General features: G+C 36.8%; 1 protein-coding gene across 1 annotated transcript in view; it reads left to right on the plus strand.

The window, feature by feature from the left end:
• Nucleotides 1-11,910: 11,910 nt before the first annotated feature.
• Nucleotides 11,911-22,500, plus strand: part of LOC107592115 (ubiquitin-conjugating enzyme E2 H) — a 15,301-nt gene continuing 4,711 nt past the window's right edge. The window contains exons 1-4 of the mRNA XM_016281534.1: nt 11,911-11,941; nt 20,232-20,345; nt 21,712-21,786; nt 22,062-22,101. Coding sequence (XP_016137020.1) covers nt 11,911-11,941; nt 20,232-20,345; nt 21,712-21,786; nt 22,062-22,101 — 260 coding nt within the window. The remainder of the gene's footprint in view (nt 11,942-20,231; nt 20,346-21,711; nt 21,787-22,061; nt 22,102-22,500) is intronic.

Consider the following 22,500-nt stretch of genomic DNA (forward strand, 5'->3'; position numbering starts at 1 on the left):
AAAAAAAAAAAATATTGTGTATATATATATATATATATATATATATATATATATATATATATATTTAAACTACATATTAAATTTTATGGTAATCAATCGCTCTTACTTTTCCAATTATGCCATTTGTAATGCTTCCTGGTATTGTAGTTCTTTCCCTCATTAAAACTAATAAGTACACAATCTTGTAGCTTTGCCATTTTGCCTGATTTTATGGGCTTAAAATCAAAGTTTATAATATTGTGATTGACAATTTTTGTAAATTTTTATAATCCTTATGGAAAAAAATGAATGGGAAAAATACTTCTGGAAACATGTTAGCTGAAAAAAATGGGCAGGCACTGTTGCACCCATGTGAGTTTGGGGGGTGAGGTCATCCATTTAGTAACCAATAGCAGACAAGGAAACCTGTTTGGTGATGCTAATGGTGCAGAAGATACACACTTCTGGAGCCGAGGGTAGAGGTTAAAGGTGAAGGGCTTTAATGACTGAGAACAGCTGATGGCAGGGGCAACTTTTTAGAGGCCTTCAAGCGGGTGGCAAAAATGACCTAAAAGTTTCCACTTAATGTAATTAAGGGAAGTTCGGAGGTGGAATACATACTGAGATAATTACAGTAATGATGTAATTTACCATCCGGTCAGCTGGATCCCACAAACCTTTCACTAAGAGAACATTACCACTTTAATAGTCCAGGCTGTCCAGCGGGACTACCTGTTTGACTCATGTGAGTATTTATGCATGAATCTAGGACAGCTAAACAATAATATGGTGGGTGGACTGTCACATTTCTGTCATTGTAAAACACATGCAAAGAAGCCCACCCTCCCCCAAAATACACACTGACATCCATGAGAAAACGCAACTTAAATACCCATTTCCCTTAAGGGGAAACCAACAGACGTGTGACAACTGGGAGCAGGTTTCCAAAGTGCCTCCTGTTGCTTGGGACAAGTGTTTGCAACTGGGAAGTGGAGCTTTCCATGCATAAGTTGTTTTCTGCATTATCCTTGTGAAAATGCACACCTTATGAAGGGCAAGCAGCAGGGCTGTTTAGAGAGAGAGTTGCTGTTATGATCGGTCACCATGATCCACGCTCCGAAATTTGCTCCTGGCATCAGAGAGGTGCGGATCTGGAGCACGCTCAGTTGGGAATTCACAAAATGAATGTCGGAATGACCTTGCCATACCGAGCTGCCTAAAGCACTTCCTAAGCTCAAGAGAGAGAGAGCAATGATGACCCGACTTTGACATCACCAGATACTTCTGAAACATGTTTGAACAGGTCAGAGCTGGCTGTTGGCTTTGACAGGACAGCATGGAATAACATAATGTCAATATGTTGTGTAACATCTGTTGCACTTCTCATTTAGCCTATTGTCTGTTCGCTGAAAGATGTAGGTCTTTTGAGTTGATTTATCTGGATCTAAAAGACCTCCTGATTTAATCAGTGTGGACTGAGCTCTAGTGGTTCTTATCTTGTGGGGTTTTTTTCTCACATTGCCAAACCATGTCTTCATCTAATTAGCTAGAGCAACCAAAGTACTCTAGTTTACAAGGTCAGTTTACCTAGTCAGTGTCATTTTTTTGTCATTATGAAATCTAAGTCATCAATAAGATTTTATTGGACACCTAAGAGTTTAACTAATCATTTTGCCAATTTATTTTGATCTACATAGATCTACAGTTAAAATTTTTGTTTCTTGAAATTTGGACTAGCTTAAAAAAATTATTGGTGATAAAACATCACTAAACTATTGCACATAATTTGTGCTACGAACATGATTTATCATGTGAAATATGATTTCCGGCTGCTAAATGAATAAACAGAAAAATTTTAAATTGACTTAAATCCTTAAATTCTGCTCGATTATGGCAAAAATCGTAATAATGATTTTGGTCAATACTTTAATCATGATTATTTAACATTATTATGAGTGGGTCAAATGACCAAAACTTTATATGCGTGATTAATTTAAAGATAGCAATATATATCAAATATACATTTTCTGTAAATAAGGTTGCAATGACATCTACATTTTAGATACCAGCAAAATTTCACAATTCTCAATACCACAGCAGAATACTAGGGAAAATTATATAAGTAAAAAAAATATATATATTCCCTCAAATTATTGAAAAATAAATAAACAGTCAGTAATACAATAAAAACAAAAAGCAAAGGTCAAATACAATAGAAAAAAGATACAAATTAAACAAACAGTGCTTTAAGTTTTTTTTTTATGCGAAAGAAATTGAATAAATCAAATGTAAAATAAAACGGCATAGTCTTCACTGTAAGAATTAAATTTGCTTTATTTCTTATTAAAGCTATATAAGTCCTTCAGTCAAGAGCAGTGAGTAATTTTCTCTGTTTTTGTTGTTTGATTAATATTAAGCACACAGTCGGCAGCAGGAATATAGCCCGCTGCCACTTTTTAGAGCTGCACGGATCCAATTTACTGTTACACATTTCTGTAAACACTGTTTTCACTTACACACTGTTTTCATTCTCAACTGTTTACGTTCCCTTAAGACATAACAGACGAGAGTTTACATGAATAATCACCAAGCGCCGCATTTTGACACATTTTTGCGTGTATTTGACCATTTAGTCATGCACCTTAAGCTAAAAGTTCACTTTACTTGTCATTGTTCTGTTCGGTGTCAGAGCGCATGCACAGAACAGCACAAGTTCTCTTTCGCTCTTTTAAAAACACAAATAAATCTAATGATCATTAAAGGTGGGGTAAGCGATTTTTCAAAAACGCTTTAGAAAACTGATTCGGGACGTAAGGGGCGTGTCTACTCATGATGTGGAGGAGAGAGCGTTCAGTGCACGGGACGGACATTAGCCGAGCCGAGCGACAGAAAGATAGAGCTGGCGGATAAAAAAACAAGAGGAAAATGTCTGTGGAACAAAAGGCTTAAGGCAAGAAGTAGGACCCGTGTAAATATCGGATCAGCTTTCTTAACGCTGGAGAGAACTCAAGGAGCGGAAGGCCTGCGATCAGACGCCGAGGTTGCTTTGTTTCTTCTCGATAGGTGAGTAACACCGTGTCTGTGCCGCAACAGCTAAAGTCTGTCTAGTACACTGGATGCGACCGTTGAAAATCATTAGAAATTTGTGTCAATACGTCATAAATAGAACGCAGCAGCAGTTTTCTGTCTGGGATTTGTCGTGTTGTGCCACGCCACATCCAGTGAAGACCATAGATATGTATATACTGTATATCTATAGTGTAGACCGCATCACTGATTATAGTGAGTTCTATAGTATTTTGTCGCGCCGCGCCACTCGCGTCCGGTGTAGACCCGGTGTAACATTGGTTTTGCTTTGTTTCACAGAACTTATCGTTGCTTGGGTTGTGTACGTATGTGTGGGGCGGAGCTATCAAAATAGGGGCGAGACCCTTTTGGGGTAGGGGTGTGTTTGTTTTGGTGATTTCAAATGTCAACATTGGCTACCAGAAATCTCTTACCCCACCTTTAATAAATCAAGCACATCCCATTTTGCGAAAGTCACATTACATGATTTTACTGATTTGCACGTGAAGTTTGGGGTTTTATGGAGGAGCGAAAGCGCACCGCTGGAAAAGGTATAATAATCATTTTATCTCGATTATTGTATTTTATCTTAATCGTTGGAAGCCAAAATCGAAATTCAAACTGTATTTCAATTAATTGCACATCTCTAGTACGTATGCAGTTCTAATCAAGCTAGAGCAGGTTTTTTTGTGTAGTCTAGCTACAGTCTTTTTCTGTCTGTCCATATATACATTTTACAATGCAGATATTTTAGGGATTAAATATGTTGAACGTGACTTCTGTTAAGCTGCAAACGAAAACGACAGAATCACTCACTGCTCTTGACTGAATAACTTTTGACGCTTTAATAAGAATAACTGTATATTTAATTCATACAGTGAAGGCTATGCAGTGTTTTATTTTTACATTTATTTATTTTTAGACACTGCTGTACTAAAAAAATAGGCCTACTGTTTATTTCAGTTGAATCTTTCTTGTATTCAATTTGTTTGTAATTTGCATCTTTGTTCTTATGTTTAATAAATTATGTATATCATACTGGATGAATCCAAGATACAATTGCATTATCTAGGTCTTTTATTTCAGCTTCACAAAATGTGGTCAGATTTTAGTCAGTCTAAAGCATTTACAGAATATTTTAAGAAGGTGAATTATTTACTTCAACTGAAATTGACATTTTATATACACATCTTTTTTTTATATATATAATAGTATTTTTTAATATAATATATTAGTAAAACAAGTAAAAAAAATCTCCCAGCAAACACTCTAGCAAAAAATGAAAAACTATTCAGAACACATTAGCAACCACATGGAATGTTGCAGAGCCAAGCAACTTTTCTTCAGAAAATTTATTTTTTAAAGGTTTAGTGTTTTGTTGTCACTGTCTCTATAGAAATATATAACACCCATCGAATCTGAACCAGCCATGATAAAAGTCACTTATATTTAGTTTGTCTCAAACAGTCGTTAGATATAGTGTAGTGTCATGCTGAGTAGCCCTGCCCACAGTAGAGTCTTACTGGCCCAAACTTCTACTTCACATAGCATATTAAATATCAAATATGTTCTGATTATGCCATGTCGTGCAGCATTTCGGTTTGGACAGGCAAATTAGGTACTAGATGTTTGCCGCTTTTATGCCTGGTTAGAACATGGTATCATGTTAAGTTCAGCATTCAGAAGGCGTATCTATTTTCAGTGGTGATTTGATGACTTGTTCTGGGTTCAAGCATAGTATATGGAGGTATGCTCTTAACACAAGTGCAGTAGATCCATGACTACTTTTTTTCTTACACAACTCACTGATCTGTAATCAAGGGACTTTTGTGCTGTATTATTGTAAACTTGCTTTCACTGTGAGCAATTGTTTGGCAAATAAGAACGTTCAGAGCCTATTTTATAGTCGGCACAATGGCCACTGTCATCACTGCCAGCTCATATATGTTCTTTGAATATGCAAACACGTCTGCACCTTTAAGAAAAATATCCAGGTGTTCCCATTGAGTTGTCCTTGTTTAATCTTGACTACTAAGAAACAAGTAGAGGATTATAAATGGAAAGCAAGTCTCCTTCTGGAATACTTTGCGTTTCTATCCACTTGTTTGAAAAATAAAGAGATTGACTGTTAGTTACAAAGACGATTACGCAATCCCACCTTCTCTGAGATGCCCGGGCGTTGCTGTTTGTAAACAGGATTTGTTAAAGGGGTCATATGACGGTGCTAAAAAGAACATTATTTGGTGTAATGCAATGTATTTATGCGGTTTAAGGTTCAAAAAACACATTATTTTCCATATAATGTACATTGCGTCTCCTCTATGCCCCGCCTTTCTGAAACGCATAGATTTTTACAAAGCTCATCGTTCTAAAAAAGTGAGGTGTGCTCTGATTGGCCAGCTATCCAGTGCGTTTTGATTGGCTGAATACCTCAAGCATGTAACGGAAATGTTACGCCCCTTAACATACTGTGATGCCGTCTCCCAGAAGGACGAGACTCAGTCCAACTGCTCTGCTCGTGCACATCCCATCATCGGTTCTCTTTTAGCAGTTCAGTCAATGTACTGTTAGGAGTAACTGAATAACTCGGGATATTGGTTTATTTCGTGTCAGAGGGAGTGACAGGCACGTTTATAAACCGAATAACTTAAGCAATTTGTGGATTAGTGCATACTGGAGACGCGAACCATTTCAAACGATTCAGTTCAATTTGGTGAACTGGTTCGACCGGTTCACTAAGAAGATCCAGTTAAATAGAACGATTCGTTCGCGATCCGGACATCACTAGACGAGACAAAACCAATAAAATCCATTACAAACGAGGCATTTGTTGCATCCAGTGGGGACATAATTACTGATTATAATGACTTATACTGTCTTTTTACGCATTGCGTTGCGTATCGCACTGCGTAAACATAAAAACCATGTCTGCATTTGTGATCGGAGAAACAACAAACAACAAGCGTTACTCTACACTGCTCAAGACTCGCGTTTGAATCATCAGTGGAAAATTATTTAAATATAAAAAACGTACTTACAGGCTGTGGGTCAGAAGCGCCAGACTGTCCTTGCAAAGTTGGAACTGCCCAACTTTATAGAAACAGCCTTTGTGCCACAGACGTCATTGTAGGCTACTGGTTCAGGAAACATTACATTCGATAAAATGTGCAGCACACATCTGAATATTTGGGTTGAACTGTTCTGGAACAGTGTTGTAAATACAACTTAACCACTGATTTGTAGTTGTGTCCTCTTTTGGAAGACCAAACAAAGTAGTTTTGCTTTCACAACGAAACACACAGCGACTCCACAACATGGCGGTGGCGGCAACAGCGAGAATAAAAGTTATGACTTCTTTCTTTGCGTGAATATTTGGGCAGCGTTATGCAAATCTTCCCACATAGTGACGTAGACATGTGGGGGCGTGTTTAAACGAGGCGTTTTAGGAGGGCGTGGTTGACTCTTAACTTTTATAAAGACTATCTCTTTGGATTTGAGACTTTAGTCTTTGCAACATTACAGATCTTCTTTATACACCAAGAACTTGTAACACTCCAAAGAGAAAGGAAAAATTGAAATCGCATAATATGACACCATTAATGGAGGTAAGCTCTGCAGTATGAATGCCCCCCTGTAAGGCTGTTGCTGGTTGAAACATTGTGCTTTTCCACCATGTCTCTATCATGTTTTTGGCCTGAAGGTTTGTCATAACACTTCAGTGCCATGTATGTGGCGGCAAGGGGGATGGGATTCCTAGTGTACCAACATCCATTGTTCAGCTCTGCTAAATTGAGGAAAGATGCAGGGAGCGGCGAAAGTTTTCCGGGGCCCATGCCAGCATGGAAACCCAGGGACATTACAAATGCCCCCTGTGTTTAGTGGAGTGTATCGGATCCCTGTGGTGCTGAGGCAGAGGCCCTGGTGTGTAAGACCAATCGAGGGCTTTTATCTGGTGTGATCGGCCTCTTTGTGCGTGAGCTGACATCCGGCCTGCCCCAGCCTGCTTTCATTTGCCTATGGAGTCTTATGATTGCGCCGCTGCTATGTTAGTGCCTGTCTGATAGCTGCTACAGCACAATATTCCCTGTCATTCTCATCTGTTTTTCCTGTTATAATGTACGTGTTGAACTGAAATGGCTCAGAAAGGCTGATGCTTGGTGTCAGGTTTGATTCCCAGAGAATGTGTTTATTGATAAGATGCAGGCTTGTAGCTTGAATGAACTGTAAGTTGCTTTTGATAAAACCATAAAAATTTGCAAATACAAAAATACATTTGCTATCTGACATATGGCTTTAGAAAACGTTCAAAGTAGCATGTGAGTTATAGGAATTAATTTTATTTAGAATTATTTTTATTTATTTATTTTTATAATATTTCTTTGATATTTATTATTTTTATTTTTTATAGTATTTATAGATAATTATTTGTTTTATAGTTTTTTTGTTGTTGTTGTTAATGTTATTTTAATTTTAATCATTCATTTATTTATTGTCATTTATTCATTTATTTGTCTTTTTGAGCTTTTGCAATTGGATTAGCCATCCATTTTGATTGTATGGAAATAGAAAAAAAAATTTTTCCAAAAATATTGTATTCAAATAATTAGGCTCATAAAAAATGTATATTTGAATATTCGTTTATTTAAATGACGTTTAACAAGAAAGAAGTTATTTTTTAATAATCAAGTTTTTGTCACCATTTCTGAACAAGCTTACAATTAGGCATTATGCACAACAAAGTTACGTTATATCTCAAGGTTTTCTTTTAAGCTGGGTGCACACTGTATGATTTATAATAGTCCTTTACGATTGTTGCTTGTCAGACTGTACGAACATGATGATCATGTCACTCTGTGGGATCTCAGTTATCATTAATGTCAGACTGTAAGACAGTCAAGACATGTTAAAAACGTATGTATGTATGCGCGCAAGAAAACTTGTCCAGAGTTTTACATCATCCGACACAGACGTTCCAGAGACACAAAGATAACAGTGTGCTAAGCAAAGTTTCTTACAGCGCTTTGTGTTTTCTGTTCTTAAATCACTCTCCCTCGAGGAAACTTAAAGGAAGCATATGTTTTAAGATTATTTTGCTATCAGATAAGCTCTCTTCTAGGCTCACTCGGGGTATAGCTGTGCTTTCCTGCAGTTGTGAATGCAGTGATGGACAGCTGTTGTATGGATTTCATGTGATTTCTTATTGTGGTGGTGATGTTATGATAACTCTGTTTCACTGATTCATTTGATCAAAGTAATTCAAAATTATGGATTAATTTACGGCCAGCAAACCAACGCATAGTCAAATTTGAATAGTGTTTTTATTTTTCGAATAATAATTATAGGTCAAATATTCAACCAGTTGTGCGCACCCCTAATGGAAAACGGAGTATGGTTTTTGAGCAGTGTGAGGGTGATTAGGTAAATTAGGACATCATTTTCATTTTTGTATTAAATCTCTCTTTTGTTTCAGTTTCTATGCCAAAAGCGTATTATTTCTAGAGCTTTACCAGATGTCACCCAGCATTTCTATATGCAAGCTCAATTTATCTACAAGAGTCTAAATTTAGAAGAGTTTATTGACTGCAAAGGATTGTTTCTGTTACAGTGGGTTTGACGGACAGGGAGGGCAAACGGTCGGGTCATGGATGCGTCTGCCCCTTGACAGTGGGAGATTTGAGGCCCTCTGTAACCCACAATAATACTGCAGTTTCCTGCACGCATGGCCAACCTCAGGCTGAAAACAGATGGACTGAAGTTCCTCTCTTTGTTTGATGATGTTTGGGGCTGCGCCGCGTGTGCAAATTTTTTTTCCCCCTTTTGAGAATAGAGGGGTTGCGTTTTATAGCAGTCCAAAACACAAAATGATTATCTGTTAGATCAAATCTAAATGCTACAGATAAATGGATGTAATCACTACTGTGAAACTAGATAATCAGATTAGCCTTGATGTATATGAATATCTTTGTGACCTATATTAGACTGTCTTGTTCTACTAATGAATAATGAATGTCAAGCTTAGGTGCCCTTATTTGACAGAGTTTGACGTATTGCGTTTGTACGAGTAGTGGTGTAATCAGCTGAGTGCACAGGCATTTTATCTTGTTGCTGCAGGATGTTTCAGGTGATATGGTTGCTTGAGCCTTGGTGTGTTGCATACTGATGGACCCTGCCCTTTTCGACCCACAGAAACCAGGTTGGAGCACCTGGAGGGAAAAAATTATACAAATGAAGATGCGAGCAAATCTTGTGCAAGAGAGTGTCATTAAGGGGAAAAAAGTATTACTGCCTGATCATGCTTGTTGGATCATTTTATTCTTATTATAAATTCTTTAAAATAGATTTAAATAAATGCATGGCTTTTGATATATTATACAGTGAGTATCGAAAATAATCACCCCCCTTTAAAATGATCACATTTTGTTGCTTTGCAGCCTGAAATGGAGGACACAGTTTTTGTTTTATCCAGGTGTATTTACTCAGTGCAACTTATAACATCCAAGTGAAAGATATAACACCAACATGGCAGAAAAAAAAGAAGGAAAAAAAAACAGAATCAATGAGTTGGAAAAAGAGATCAACCCCCTCCTAAAAGTGACTTGTAAACTCAATCAGGTGTAGCTAATCACCTTCTCACACAAAGTGTGCCATTTGAGATTAGTGAGATCTCACAGGAGGTTCTGCAACTCATAATAGCAGCATAGCCTTGTGATGTCACAACCTTAAACTTTATGGCCTCATTTATTAGTCATTAGCATGAAATAGCCTATATGGTTACTCAAAGTCACAGCTGTGTTTAGAAGTTATGAACACTGCATTCATTTGGCATGAGCATTTTAGCTCTGAAAGTACAAATCATGGCTCTTTGTGGAAATGCAGTTGAATTGTACACTGTATGTCAACAAACATTCACGGGTCTTGCGGGGCAATGCACAGGTTGAAGTGTTATACACAAGGGCATTTCAGTTTGGATTTCGCTGCCTTTGAACTGTGGGTTGAGACAGGCATTGATATGTAAAGTGTGCTGAGGCTTTTCTTTCCCCATCTCTTTTTCTCCATCAGTATTCACAGACTATGTTCAGGCCTCTGGGATCAGAGTTTTCATCCTAACAGAGCACTTCAGATTGCAGCATTCCACTCGGAATAAGAAACTTGTGATGTCGAAAGGGAGGTTAGCTGCTTTCGTACGGAGTAAAATCAAAACCGATTTGGATCCTGCGCTACAGTAGATCAGAATACTTCACCTCAACACGCCGGCAAATCACAGGCTGCTAAACCCTGATGCTGTGGCGTATACGACTGTCGATATGCTAAATGGGTTTAGTACATTTTGTAGTGTTTCTTTAAGATTGTGTGCATGTTTTATACATAGTTTGGTTGTTAGAAGGAGACCAGAATGTGTGTGGTCATTTGAAAATGGCTTTTAGGAAAAAATAACACTGATTCCAAGTAGCAATCCTTTCCCCTGTAGTGAACAATAAGTGCACATCAAATGAATCAGAATGGTAATGAAGTCAGCTGCCGGTATTAGATTAAAAGTGAAGGTTTGTTGGGTCCCATGATATGGTTTCTGCAAGAGAGTATTGCTACAGACATGTACATCTGAAACCATTTTAACTGCAGAAAACGTGAGCCATGTTAGGTTCCATGATGTAATTTCCTTTCCTTAAGTTTGCAACAGGGAAAATCACATACAAGACGGTGTTATTTTAGTATTGTTTATTTACTGTTATCCACCTTATTTTTCAATGCAGAAATAAGCTATTTTCTGTGAATGTGCGAGACTTCCGGTTCATTAGCCGCTGTAGGAAAATAACGAGAAGAATAACAAAGTGCAGTAAACTGTAAAACTGTTTGCACTACAAACCAGTGCGTTCATAATTAAGATGATACATTAAAATAACATGGTAAGACACACCAGTTTGCATTATCAAGCCGTAAAACAAGCTGTTTTGTACTGCTAAAAATAGCTGGAAGCGAATGACACTGGAAGCCAGTCCCATAAAATTTACGAATGGCTGCAACCTTTCTTACGTGAAAAATAAGGTGGATAGTATTTATTAATGTGCACTTTTTTTTCTATTTAGTTTTAGTAATTTTCATTTTAGTTTGTCATTTCATTTATTTCAGTTTCTGTGCAACTTATAACATCCAAGTGAAAGATTAAACACCAAAAACAATACAAAAAAAAACAGAATCACTGAGTTGGAAAAAGGATCACCGCCTCCTAAAAATGACTTGTAAACTCAATCAGGTGTAGCTAATCACCTTCTCAATGGCACACAAAGACCTTTGACTTTCAACTCTGATCAGCTGTGGTCATTTTTTAGCTCGGCATGAAAAGAGCTTTCCTGGAGCATTTCAGTCCTTGGTAGTGCTTTATTGCTTTCTATTTAAAAAAAATATTAAGTGGGTCCCAGTCTGAAACTCACTTGGTAATGACCCATCCATCCATTCTCCAGACCACTTGTCCTCTGTAGTTCAGAATGACACTGATCATGTAACTGTACTGATGAGTCTCATTAGTAATAATTTCCTGCTTTATTAGTTAATGCTATGAGAGATGGTGTGGATGAGGTTGATAATCTTGCAGGTAAACAGTCTTAGCCCTTAAGGCACTGGGTTGTGCTTTACCGAAAGTGAATGGTAGAGCCAGATTCTGCTCTCTTCCCCTCTTCTCACTCATCCACTCTCATATATATACACACACACACACACACATATATAACCAGGCAGCTGCTGCTCACTTTCAAATCAAGAAATGCACACTTATGGAATATGCTGGCACCACATAATGTTTGTGATGTGCACGTTGGCAATGAATATGCAAGTGTGTCATAATGTTTATTCAACAATTCTCTAGTAAAGATGGCTACAGATGACTATGCCTTCATGAGATGTAATGCAAACAGACTTATCTAGAATTGATCTAAACGGTGCACGCATCTACGAAGCCTATATAGGTGTTTGCTCTTGTAGTTTGTGATACATTATACCATATCACAGCACATACTCTGAGAGTTGATGTCATGTCATAGCAGGGTGGTGTATCTGTTCTGGTGTAGGGCTGTGTGATATAGCTAGAAGTTTTTTATCCATATTAGATATTTGTATATATTGCTCTAATTGAATGGTGATTCCCCAACCCCCCCCCCCCAACCAAACAGCCATTGTCGCCATGTATATTTAAATTCCTTAATTTGAAAACTAAGGTGAGGTTCTAGTAAAATCTAGTTTTTAATGACAGGAACGACAGGAAAGAATATTTATTTGATAATTTTTTTTTAAATTTTGTTGCCATATATTTTAAATCCTTAATGTAAGAACTAAGATACAGTTTTAAAAATATATATTTGATTATTTACATAATTTTTTTATTTAATTTAATTTTTAAGGATGGTCATGAAAAATTTAGATTGATACAAGTTGTGGAATCAAAGTGTTAAATTAATTCATTGAAACGGACAGTTTGAACTAATTTAAGGAAATAAATCAAACATTCCAACTGTTTTTGCTGAAGTTTAAATGATTTGAAGTTTAAATGACGTGCTAAGTTGCAAAGAAAGACTGCCAAAATTTTCTATTGACACAGTCTTTAGGAAACATAGTGGCCAAGGTGTCATTAATACATAAAATCATTGCCATATTCAAAATGTTACTTGATTTCATATCGCCAGCCAAATCACAACTATGTAATGAATTTATGTATTGCCCAGTCTTAGTCTAGAGTACAGCAGATGTCCAGGAGAGATGAAGACCGTCTCAGAGCTGTGCATGTGCCTGCTGATCAAATGAGAGCTAGTTAATTAGGGAATTAAATAGAGCCCTAATGGAGAGAGTTAGGACAAGGAAAGGGAGATTTTTATACAATTTTTGTTTTGTGTGGATTTTGCTATAGCCAGACGTTTACGCAGGAATGGTCACTAAAATAATATGCAATTCTCACTAATTCACCCAATCTCTTTCTGAGATCTAACCAGATTTGTGAAAAATCCTTGAACTTTCATGCATGTGACTCCAGAGGTAAGCTGCACACAGCATAACTTCAGTCCTGAGCAGAGCAGACTTACACAGCGAGTCATTGAGCCAGGGAGCTGGGGAAGGGTGTGAGGTTACACTAGAATAGGAAGTTGTTTTATGGGTACTGGCATTGGCCATATATGGCTTCCTGTTAGGTTTGACGTCTGCCTTTATAACCCTGTTTCACCTGATGCAAATTATGACCCATATTCGCTAGATGGTTGAATGGAATCTTAAACCTCAAGGTGCGTCTTGTCTGTTTCTCCATCAGTGAACCCGTGTACTTCCTTTTAGTGTCATGCAGACTAAAAACTGCTACACTTCCTGTCTTTCATCTGCCCAACTTGAGAAAAATGGTGTGCTTGTGACTGCATGACAGTGAGAGAGAAAAAAACCGTCTCGCCTTTTCATAAAGAGTCACTCTTCTGTTAGAGTGCAGTTTTAGAAGTAAAAAAAATTCAGGGTTTTTTTATCCATAGATCTTTTTATTTGTCTTTAATGTCAGTGTAAGTTGATGGGCATTGTTGGTATATGATTTTGGGAACCCATAAACTTCACATTTGCCTTTGTTTTGCAAAATTTCACATGCGCCATCCAGTCAGTGCGAATGTGCTGTGTTGACCAACAAAAAGTGATATTGAGCTGTGCTTCATGCATCGCTACACCTTTGCCAATTGAAACTTTTTTTGCTTGCAAGATTTTCTACGTTTTTTTCAAAAGCAAGTTAGGTTGACAAATTCTCATCGACAACTCATAGATTCTCAAAATCTAGTTGAAATTTTTGATTTGTGTCCAGGCATCTAGCATGGTATTAAGGATGCTCATGGAAAATTCCAGGTAGTAACATTTGCACACAATTATACCTTAATATGAGGTTTAAATAAAAATAGTTAGCACATTTAGCTTGTGTGAGGGCTTGAGTGTGTCTGTTTAGTGGACTGAGGTGTCTGAGTGGACTACAAAATAGAAACTCTTTGGACAGAATGTCCACAGCCCTTGGCATAAATATAAATATTTTAGACCACAAGGCTTTTATGTAGACACTACATGAAGTGAACTGGTCTGTGGTAGAATAGTGATATATTGTCTTTAATCATCTGTTAGTAATGTGGTGCTAACTAGCAGACAGTGTTTTCCACCCTGTTGGCAGTGGGTAAATATTATGCCTGCACCCCAAGGCCAGCCGTTAGCATTAGGTGTCAGAGAACAAGATTACCTCCTCTCTGTGTGTCTGTAATGGTGAATGAATGCATCTCAGGAAAGAACATGCTGCTACGCTGTCATGTCTTGGCAGTTGATGTCTGCCTGCTGTTTTCATCCTTGGCAATCCAGAATAAACTGGAGGGATTTGCTCCTGCAGGGAGGGGGCAATCCTGGCTATTGTGTTTGTGTCTTTTTTGCGAGAGACTGATTTAATTGCAATTGTACCCAGTGACTCATGCTGTGATTCAGCACGGTGGCCGTCGACTTTACCTGTACTAATAAAATGACTGAGAAGAACACACTCCACCTGCCTGTTAGCCTGCATACCTGTATTTCAATTTTATGATTTTAGTTTGTATCATCGTTCTCGAGAATCACACAAAGAAATGCACCTACAAAAGGAAAAAAAACAAATAAACCAAAATACATTTCCACGACTACAAATCTAACTAAAACTACATTTAATTTGAAACTGTTTTTTCTTTTCTTTTTTGCTACACCGTTAAGCATAATGTTAAAATTAGACAAATTAGTGCATTATCTGTAGCAGCTTTAAAATACTAAAACAGTTTTTTTTAATGATTGGTTGTGGCATTACTATTCTATAATATAAAAAAGTGATAAAAATATTTTAAAATAATTGAAACGGTGAGACATGATAAATGGCCAAAGATGCCTGTTTAGCTAACTTTGCTAGCATTAAAATATTTAAATTACAGGGGAAAAAATATCTTAATTTTTAATTTAGTGGTTGGTTGTGGCACATTAATTCACAAGCAAACTGTAAAATAAAGTGTTACCTTATTTTTTACTAAGAAGACATTTAAAAAAAAACAAAAACAGTGAGACATGATGAATGGCCAAATACGTCTGATGCTGTTCATAAAACAATATGAAGTAGTGCAGATGGAAGCCCCAAATACTTTGTTCATTTATTTGTCAAGTTGACAAAATGACCAAAATAGTTCTTACTGCATAGAAAGTGTTTATTTGAGCATAAATTCCATGGCTGTCTTAGATGCTGGGTTTGTCCCTCATTTTTCTGTCCAGGCTAGTATGTTGTTTTCTCACAACAGACTTCTAAAAGAAGGTGAACCCCCCGTGGTTTTCTTCCGCATGGGGTGACCATTTACAAAAATTGTCTTTTTGTTCTTTTATTTTTAACCCAATTGGCAAAACAAGGCAGCTTCTCTATAAGATCATATACCTTGACATATGCTTGTCTGGACCTGTTCGTTCACACAGGTATAAACGCTTGTAATCATCTGTGCACGACTGCATTGTGTCACCAACCGCAACAGTTGGTAGGAATCCATATCTAAGCGTGTGCTGTTTCAACATACATAAGTGTTAATACGATTGGTGCTCGCTCTTGTTCCTTAAATGTATTTGATATTTCTAAGTGAGGTGATTGATGAGTCTCTTTGGTATGATTAGATTATACGTGTGCGTAAAGGAAGACTGGCTCAAGGGTCTCCTGTAGATTATGGCTTAATCCATACAAATCCATTGATGGAGGGGAGGGAGAGCTGAGATGGGTGAAAACAGGTGGGTGTCAAGACAGCGTCAGCGTCTTGTGCGAAGAGAATGCTTTTGGGCTGCTTTGTCAGCAGCCAGATTGAGCCTTGGGCAGGAGTTAAACCCTTGTTTAGGAGAATTTCACTAAAGGTTGTGTGCGCTGAACAGTATCAGAGGCATCGTCAAAGCAAACACAGCATTTCTCTTGCCTTCAATGTTTGGGGGAGGGATGTATCACTGGTTTGATCAATACTGCAGTGTGCTTTCAATTTGTAAGAACTGTAGGAAGTAGTTAACCCAGAAATTAAAATGGACACTTTTTGATTTTCATCATTTATTTATTTTTAGTTTTCATTATAAATAGGGATGCACTGATATGAAAATTTTGGCCGATACGATAACCGATTATTCTTTATTTTTGAAAGCCGATAACCGATATGTTGACCGATAAATCTATATCCAAATTGTTATATACTTTTTGAGAGCCTGATTACAAAAAAGGTCTCATCATTAAAAGCCACATCCCAAACACTTCAACATAAGCAGCCTAGTTTGAACGGTGTACGTTTTAAAAATATTTTTACTCTCCCATTACCAAATTTAGTCATAACAAAGTCTTACAAATAAATAAAATAATGCATAAATAATGCAAACAAGTCACTGGACATCATTACACGTGTAAAGAATCAAAATGAATGCGCCATAGAGCAATAAAACGGAATAAATTGTTATATACTTTTTGAGAGCCTGATTACAAAAAAGGTCTCATCATTAAAAGCCACATCCCAAACACTTCAACATAAGCAGCCTAGTTTGAACGGTGTACGTTTTAAAAATATTTTTACTTTCCCATTACCAAATTTAGTCATAAAAAAGTCTTACAAATAAATAAAATAATGCATAAATAATGCAAGCAAGTCATTGGACATCATTACACGTGTAAAGAATCAAAATGAATGCGCCATAGATCAATAAAACGGAATAGCCTCTGCACGGACAATAATTAAATGATTTTAATTACTAAACCATATTGTTGATGAAAATAATAAGAGAAAAATACAAGTGGTTGTTGTTATTAATAATGTATCAATGATTTTGAAAAAGTAACAAATTAATACCACTGTTTTAAATAGCAGCCGTTGAGCTGCGCGTGCTGAAGCTGAAGAGCTGAATGAACATGGTAAACTGAAGCGTTTTGCTGGCAGCTTATTTAATTCAAGGAAATGCATCCTGAGATTAATATTAATACAACATAAACATAATATTACAACTTATATATGTACAAAATGATGCAGTTCTTGCGTGCTATAGTCAGAATGTGTGATCCTGTTGTGGATGCGCTCTTCCCATAACAACGCGCTGAAACTCAGCAACTAAACCCAAATAATTCACAACGTTTTATTATAATAATGTTCTCATTAGAATGTTATATACACGACATTCCCAATCATAGTTATTAATGTTGTGCACTGCTGTTTGAGCTGCGTGCGCTGAGCTAAAGATGATCACCGGTAAACTGAAGCGCTCTTTTAACTTAACCAAACGCATTCTATATGAGATAAATCAGATATACATCAAATAAACACAATATTACAATGTACAATTGCACAAAAGGCTGCAAACGAACAGTGCGCATCTGAAGTGTCTCTGAAGGAAATAATGCATTATTTATCGGTTTTAAGATATCGGCCAAATTTTCTTATCAGGCCGATACCGATAACAGAAAAAAATAGCATTTATCGGCCGATACCGATATGGTGGCCGATATATCGTGCATCCCTAATTTTAAATGTTCCGTTTAATTTCAGCTTGAGTAATTTTATGTCTATGTGCTGTAGTTATTTTTTTATGTTTATATTTAGCTTTAATTCTTTTCTTTTTTTTGCTAAACTACATTTTTATTATTTCATCTAGTATTTAGATTTTTATTTTGGATTTATTTCAAATACTAAAAATGATTTTTAAGTATTCATTTTCATTTACAATTATTTTCTTGCTTCAGTGGATTGCAAAAGGAGATGTTGGAAGAATATTAACACCGTTCTTTTCAAAACAGTGAAAGTGAATGGGGACTGCTTCTGTCTAGCTTCAAAAATGCCAAAAAAAGCACCATAAAAGTAGTCCACACAACTTGTTTGCCTTGTAAGTCTTCTGAAGGTTTAAGGGTGAAATTTGTAGTAAAACTCAAATTGTCTTGTATTATAGAATCCTGTGGACTGCTTTTATAGCAATTAAAATTTTTAATCTTCTAAATATCTTCTTTTGTGTTCCACACTGGAAAAAAATTATATTATTGGGGTGACTTGAGGATAATGACAGAACCATTTCTTTAATGCATGCAGGATTTCTGTACCGTTAATAATGATCTATTTTAAATCTGTGTCACTGATGCCTCAGAGGAGAAACACGTGCCTTGCAGTTCTGCCGAAGAATTGAAGGAAAATTGAATTATCAAATCAATAGAGGTTTTAATGTACATTGCTGATAAATGACTCTCAAAAGATGAAGGTGGAGAGAGGAATATGACCTGTATTTTTTCCTGTAGGTTTTTCTCCTACAACCTCTATCTATTGTAGGAGAAAACCCTCTCCAGTCTCCAGGCTTCTGCTTTTCTGTCTGTGTGTGTTTGTGTCTGTACATGCTTGACCAATTGCTTTTGTGTCTATCCAAAAGAGGCTTAAAATACAGGTCAAAAAGTAGTCCCATGTGTCATTGGGCACAGCCAGACAGCTCAGCGTGGTGCTTCTCCAATGGGCACAGATTCTTTAACAGGTCTGCTGATGCTCCACGCATACTCACCCCCTTCTTTATTTCACTAGACTCGTCGAGAGCAACCAGACGGCAGAATGCCTACCTGAACGGAACCTAATGTGTTAAAGAAAAGGCGTGTGAAAATCGAGGTTATTACGCACGAGTCATCAGTCCGATCTTCAGGATCACGTTTGTTCCAAGTCTCTGTGTTTGTTGAGGATAAGCAGCTAATGATGGGTCTGCTTTGTTCAGATTTGAATCTGTGAGTGTAAAAGCATGAAAGCATTGTGCAGAAACACACTTTACTGGGTGCTTCCACTATTCTCTCAGCCTCTGCAGATGCTTCACAGCCTAAAATAAATCCCTGATGTTTAACACCTTGGTGACCACAACCTCTTAGAGCTACAACTGACGAAGAAGCCAGCTGGTGTCTTGAAACAGAAAACACTATCCCTTTCTGTCATGCTCAACCTGTCAATCTGGCTCCATTGTATCACTGTGGAGAACTAGTGGCATTAAAAAAAATTAATTATCAGTTAAAAAAATAATAAAATGTGTAAATAAGTTACACAAATTTACAAATAAATTAACTTATTTTTTTTGTCTTTTTTTTACTGGCACTATTATTCTTCCATTTAGCACCTTTTCCATTCGTGAACAGATCTTTAGTTCTGCTCCTCTCCCAGATAGATTTAAAATGAATATTGAAAATTATTCTTAAGCCTGTTGTGGTATAAAATTCATTGGCTCCTCAAAAGCCACAATGAACTATAATCTGACAGACAGCAGCTTCCACACCTCTCCCGGGAGTCCTGCAGTCTCTCGCACCAGATGTTTAAAGGCGACCTCTTGAAATTGACAGCTCTGTTTCCCAGCAGAGCCGAGAATCATCAGTTGATACAGGCACCCTTGAGACGAGCACTCAACTGGTTAAACTCTCAGACAAGTCACAGGACACATCACAGTTTCAACAGAGCGTAAACATGTTTGCCTTCATTAGCCAGTCTGGGCAGCATGAGTATACAGTTTGAGTCACAGTGCAGCCTACTCAACAGCTGACAAACGCGATAACATCATCGGTAACTCCTTCAATTAAAATACGAACTGTGGCAATGGCCAAGTCTGCTTGAGAACTGCGTTTTGGATGCATGTTGTGTTCAAGCTGAGTTGGCAGACTGTGTGTGAGTCTTTAAGAGCGTCGGGTCTCCTACATGGTCTTGGTGTGGTGGTGAGCATGTATTGTCTAGCTCAGCGAGGGTCTGATTAAAGCTCTCTGCGCCAGCAATATGAGAAGTGACAGCCTGACAACCATAGCTAATGACTGGAGTGTCGTATTGAGTTGCCTTGATGCCCTGTGTGCATCAGTCAGAGAGCTGTGGGTCAGACCCATGGATTGTGTTTTTGCTATCCGATCTGCTGAGCTGAACCTCTTGATAATTATTGATGGTCAAAGAATAAAGGCCAAGTGAGAATCTCAGTTCTGTTGGTGTAAATCTGCCCTCTTTGTGGGTTGAAAGGTCGTTTTAGTGGATCCTCACACTTTTTTTTTTTAATGGTTAATTGTCATTTTGAATTTGATGGTGAGTCTGTCCTATTTGATCCTGATTAAACTCTTTCCCCAGTGCTGTTTTTAAGTATTTTCTATAAATTAATTGTGAATTTTAATGTTTGTTTTTGCTTTTGAAAATTGCTTAAAGTCAGTGTTTTTGAGTTTGCCTTAACCATTTCTATTAGTATCGAGAGTAAACATGAAGTCACAATCCTGAGTGGACTCAATGAATTTGTAGTGAAGTTTTATGGACCACAAGGAAGTAAGTCTGTTTTAATTATTTACACACACGTTAAATTGAACCTTATGTAAACATTCCAGGTCTCATTTCACCCCAAAAATCAAAAGGGAAAAAAAAATATTATATTTTGTGTAAAGATAATAAATCCTTTTGTAAAAGCAGATTTTTGACATTCTATTCAGCATATTAGAATTATTTCTTAAGGATCACGTGACACTTTATATTGGAGTAATGGCTGATGGAAATTCAGCTTTGCATCACAGAAATAAATTATATTTTAAAGTATATTAAAATAGAAACCGTTATTTTTTTATTGTAATAACATTTTGCAAGATTACTGTTTTTTTCTGTATTTTTGATCAAATAAATGCAGCCTTGATGAGCATAAGAGACTTCTTTAAAAAAACATTACAAGTCTTACTGATCCCAAACTTTTGAGCGGTAGTGTGTATATGTATATATATATATATATATATATATATATTATTTGTAAAAATAGAAATGCACATATAATACAGTCATTTGAATTGGGATTTATTTAATAGATAATAGAAATACTATGCAATAAAATGCATAATAAATAATATGATTATAATATTTACAAATATAATTGTCACAATTGTAATAAATAATGCAAAAAAAAATCATATAATATTTTTATTTCTTAAAAAAAAAAAATCAAAGGCAGCTACTATACTAATTGATTTTGTTTTTCATTACAGTAATTTCTTAATTTCTTGCCTCTTTCTAATTGGGGGTGAAATAAGACCCGGGCATGTCCTTGACATGTTTCGTGATATTCACAGAGTCTCATTAGATTTCTTTACCTAGCTATCACGTCACGACAATCGTGACACTTTTGCATATTTAAACATGCACATCTTACACAACTTGGTTTGGGACATGACCTCATTGTTTACTCAGAAAACAGCTTGAGACCCTTTTTAATTGTCACATCATCTGCTGTTTAATGATCTTTCCTCCCTCCTCTTTGAGAAGTAGGAGCAGGTCTTATCTGCGGCTAAGCTTTACCTTCCGTAGTTTGAGCTATTGGCCACAAGGGTCAGATTGCAAAGGGCTATTCTTGGAGCGAGCACACGTTGCACCATGCCCCATATCACACGAGGCCAACAGCACAGCTTCCCATCCACATGTGTACACACCCACACGTGTGTCATTATTACACATATAATTCATAATCATCTAATTAAGTATTACAGTTACTCCCACACACTGTCACTTTTGAATACAAAGACATCTATGCCTAGTCATTCATAGTTTGCATTATACGATTATCGCTTGTCTTTTCAAAGTCTGTGTTACATGCTAGAGCAGATGTGAATTGTTGCTTGAATAGTCATGTATCTCTTTCTGTTTTTCCTGTCAGCACCATATGAAGGGGGTGTATGGAAGGTGCGAGTAGATCTTCCAGACAAATACCCCTTCAAATCGCCCTCTATAGGTAAAGTATTACTATACATGATGTATCCCAAAGAGACATAATCAGCTGAGTGCCCTTTAGAAGTCACACACGTTGGTGTGGTTGTGAAATGATGGGTAGAGTACATTCAGACAATCATACTTGAGGTGTTTAAGGTGAAAAACAGCACATAACATCCCTGTGATGTCATATTTAATGGTCTGTAAAGATGGTGTGGTTGGAGAAAGGTTAGGAATAGCAACTAAATGCAACTATCTATGATCTCACTCCATCTTTCTTCTTCAATCTCTCTACAGGATTTATGAATAAGATTTTTCATCCGAACATCGATGAAGCGTAAGTCTCTTTAGTCTGAATTTGATTCTGATTTTGCCTTCTGGTGTGCTCTGAGGAAAATGTTTTTATATGTATTTTACTCACACTCATGTCTTTCTAAAGCTCTTCTAAAAAAAAAAAGTTTTGTTGTGAAGAATTTTCATGCTACTCTTTCCTATATATTCAAAACATACAGTGTCCAGAGGCTTTCAAACTCAAAATCGACCAAAGAGTGTCCAAACAATTTATGCATCTTTCAAAGCCATACATTTACATTTTACATTTGAATTAAAATAGAATAGAAAGTGTTAGAGTTAGAGGGTCAAATAAAGGTTTATACATACATTAGTTTTGTGAAGAATTGTTTTCTTAAATCTGCCTTTTTTTCAAACCACATATTTTAATTCTACACTGTGCAAC

Source organism: Sinocyclocheilus grahami, unplaced genomic scaffold (assembly GCF_001515645.1).
Source record: "Sinocyclocheilus grahami isolate Dianchi unplaced genomic scaffold, SAMN03320097.WGS_v1.1 scaffold1.1, whole genome shotgun sequence".
In the NCBI taxonomy this organism is placed as follows: domain Eukaryota; kingdom Metazoa; phylum Chordata; class Actinopteri; order Cypriniformes; family Cyprinidae; genus Sinocyclocheilus; species Sinocyclocheilus grahami.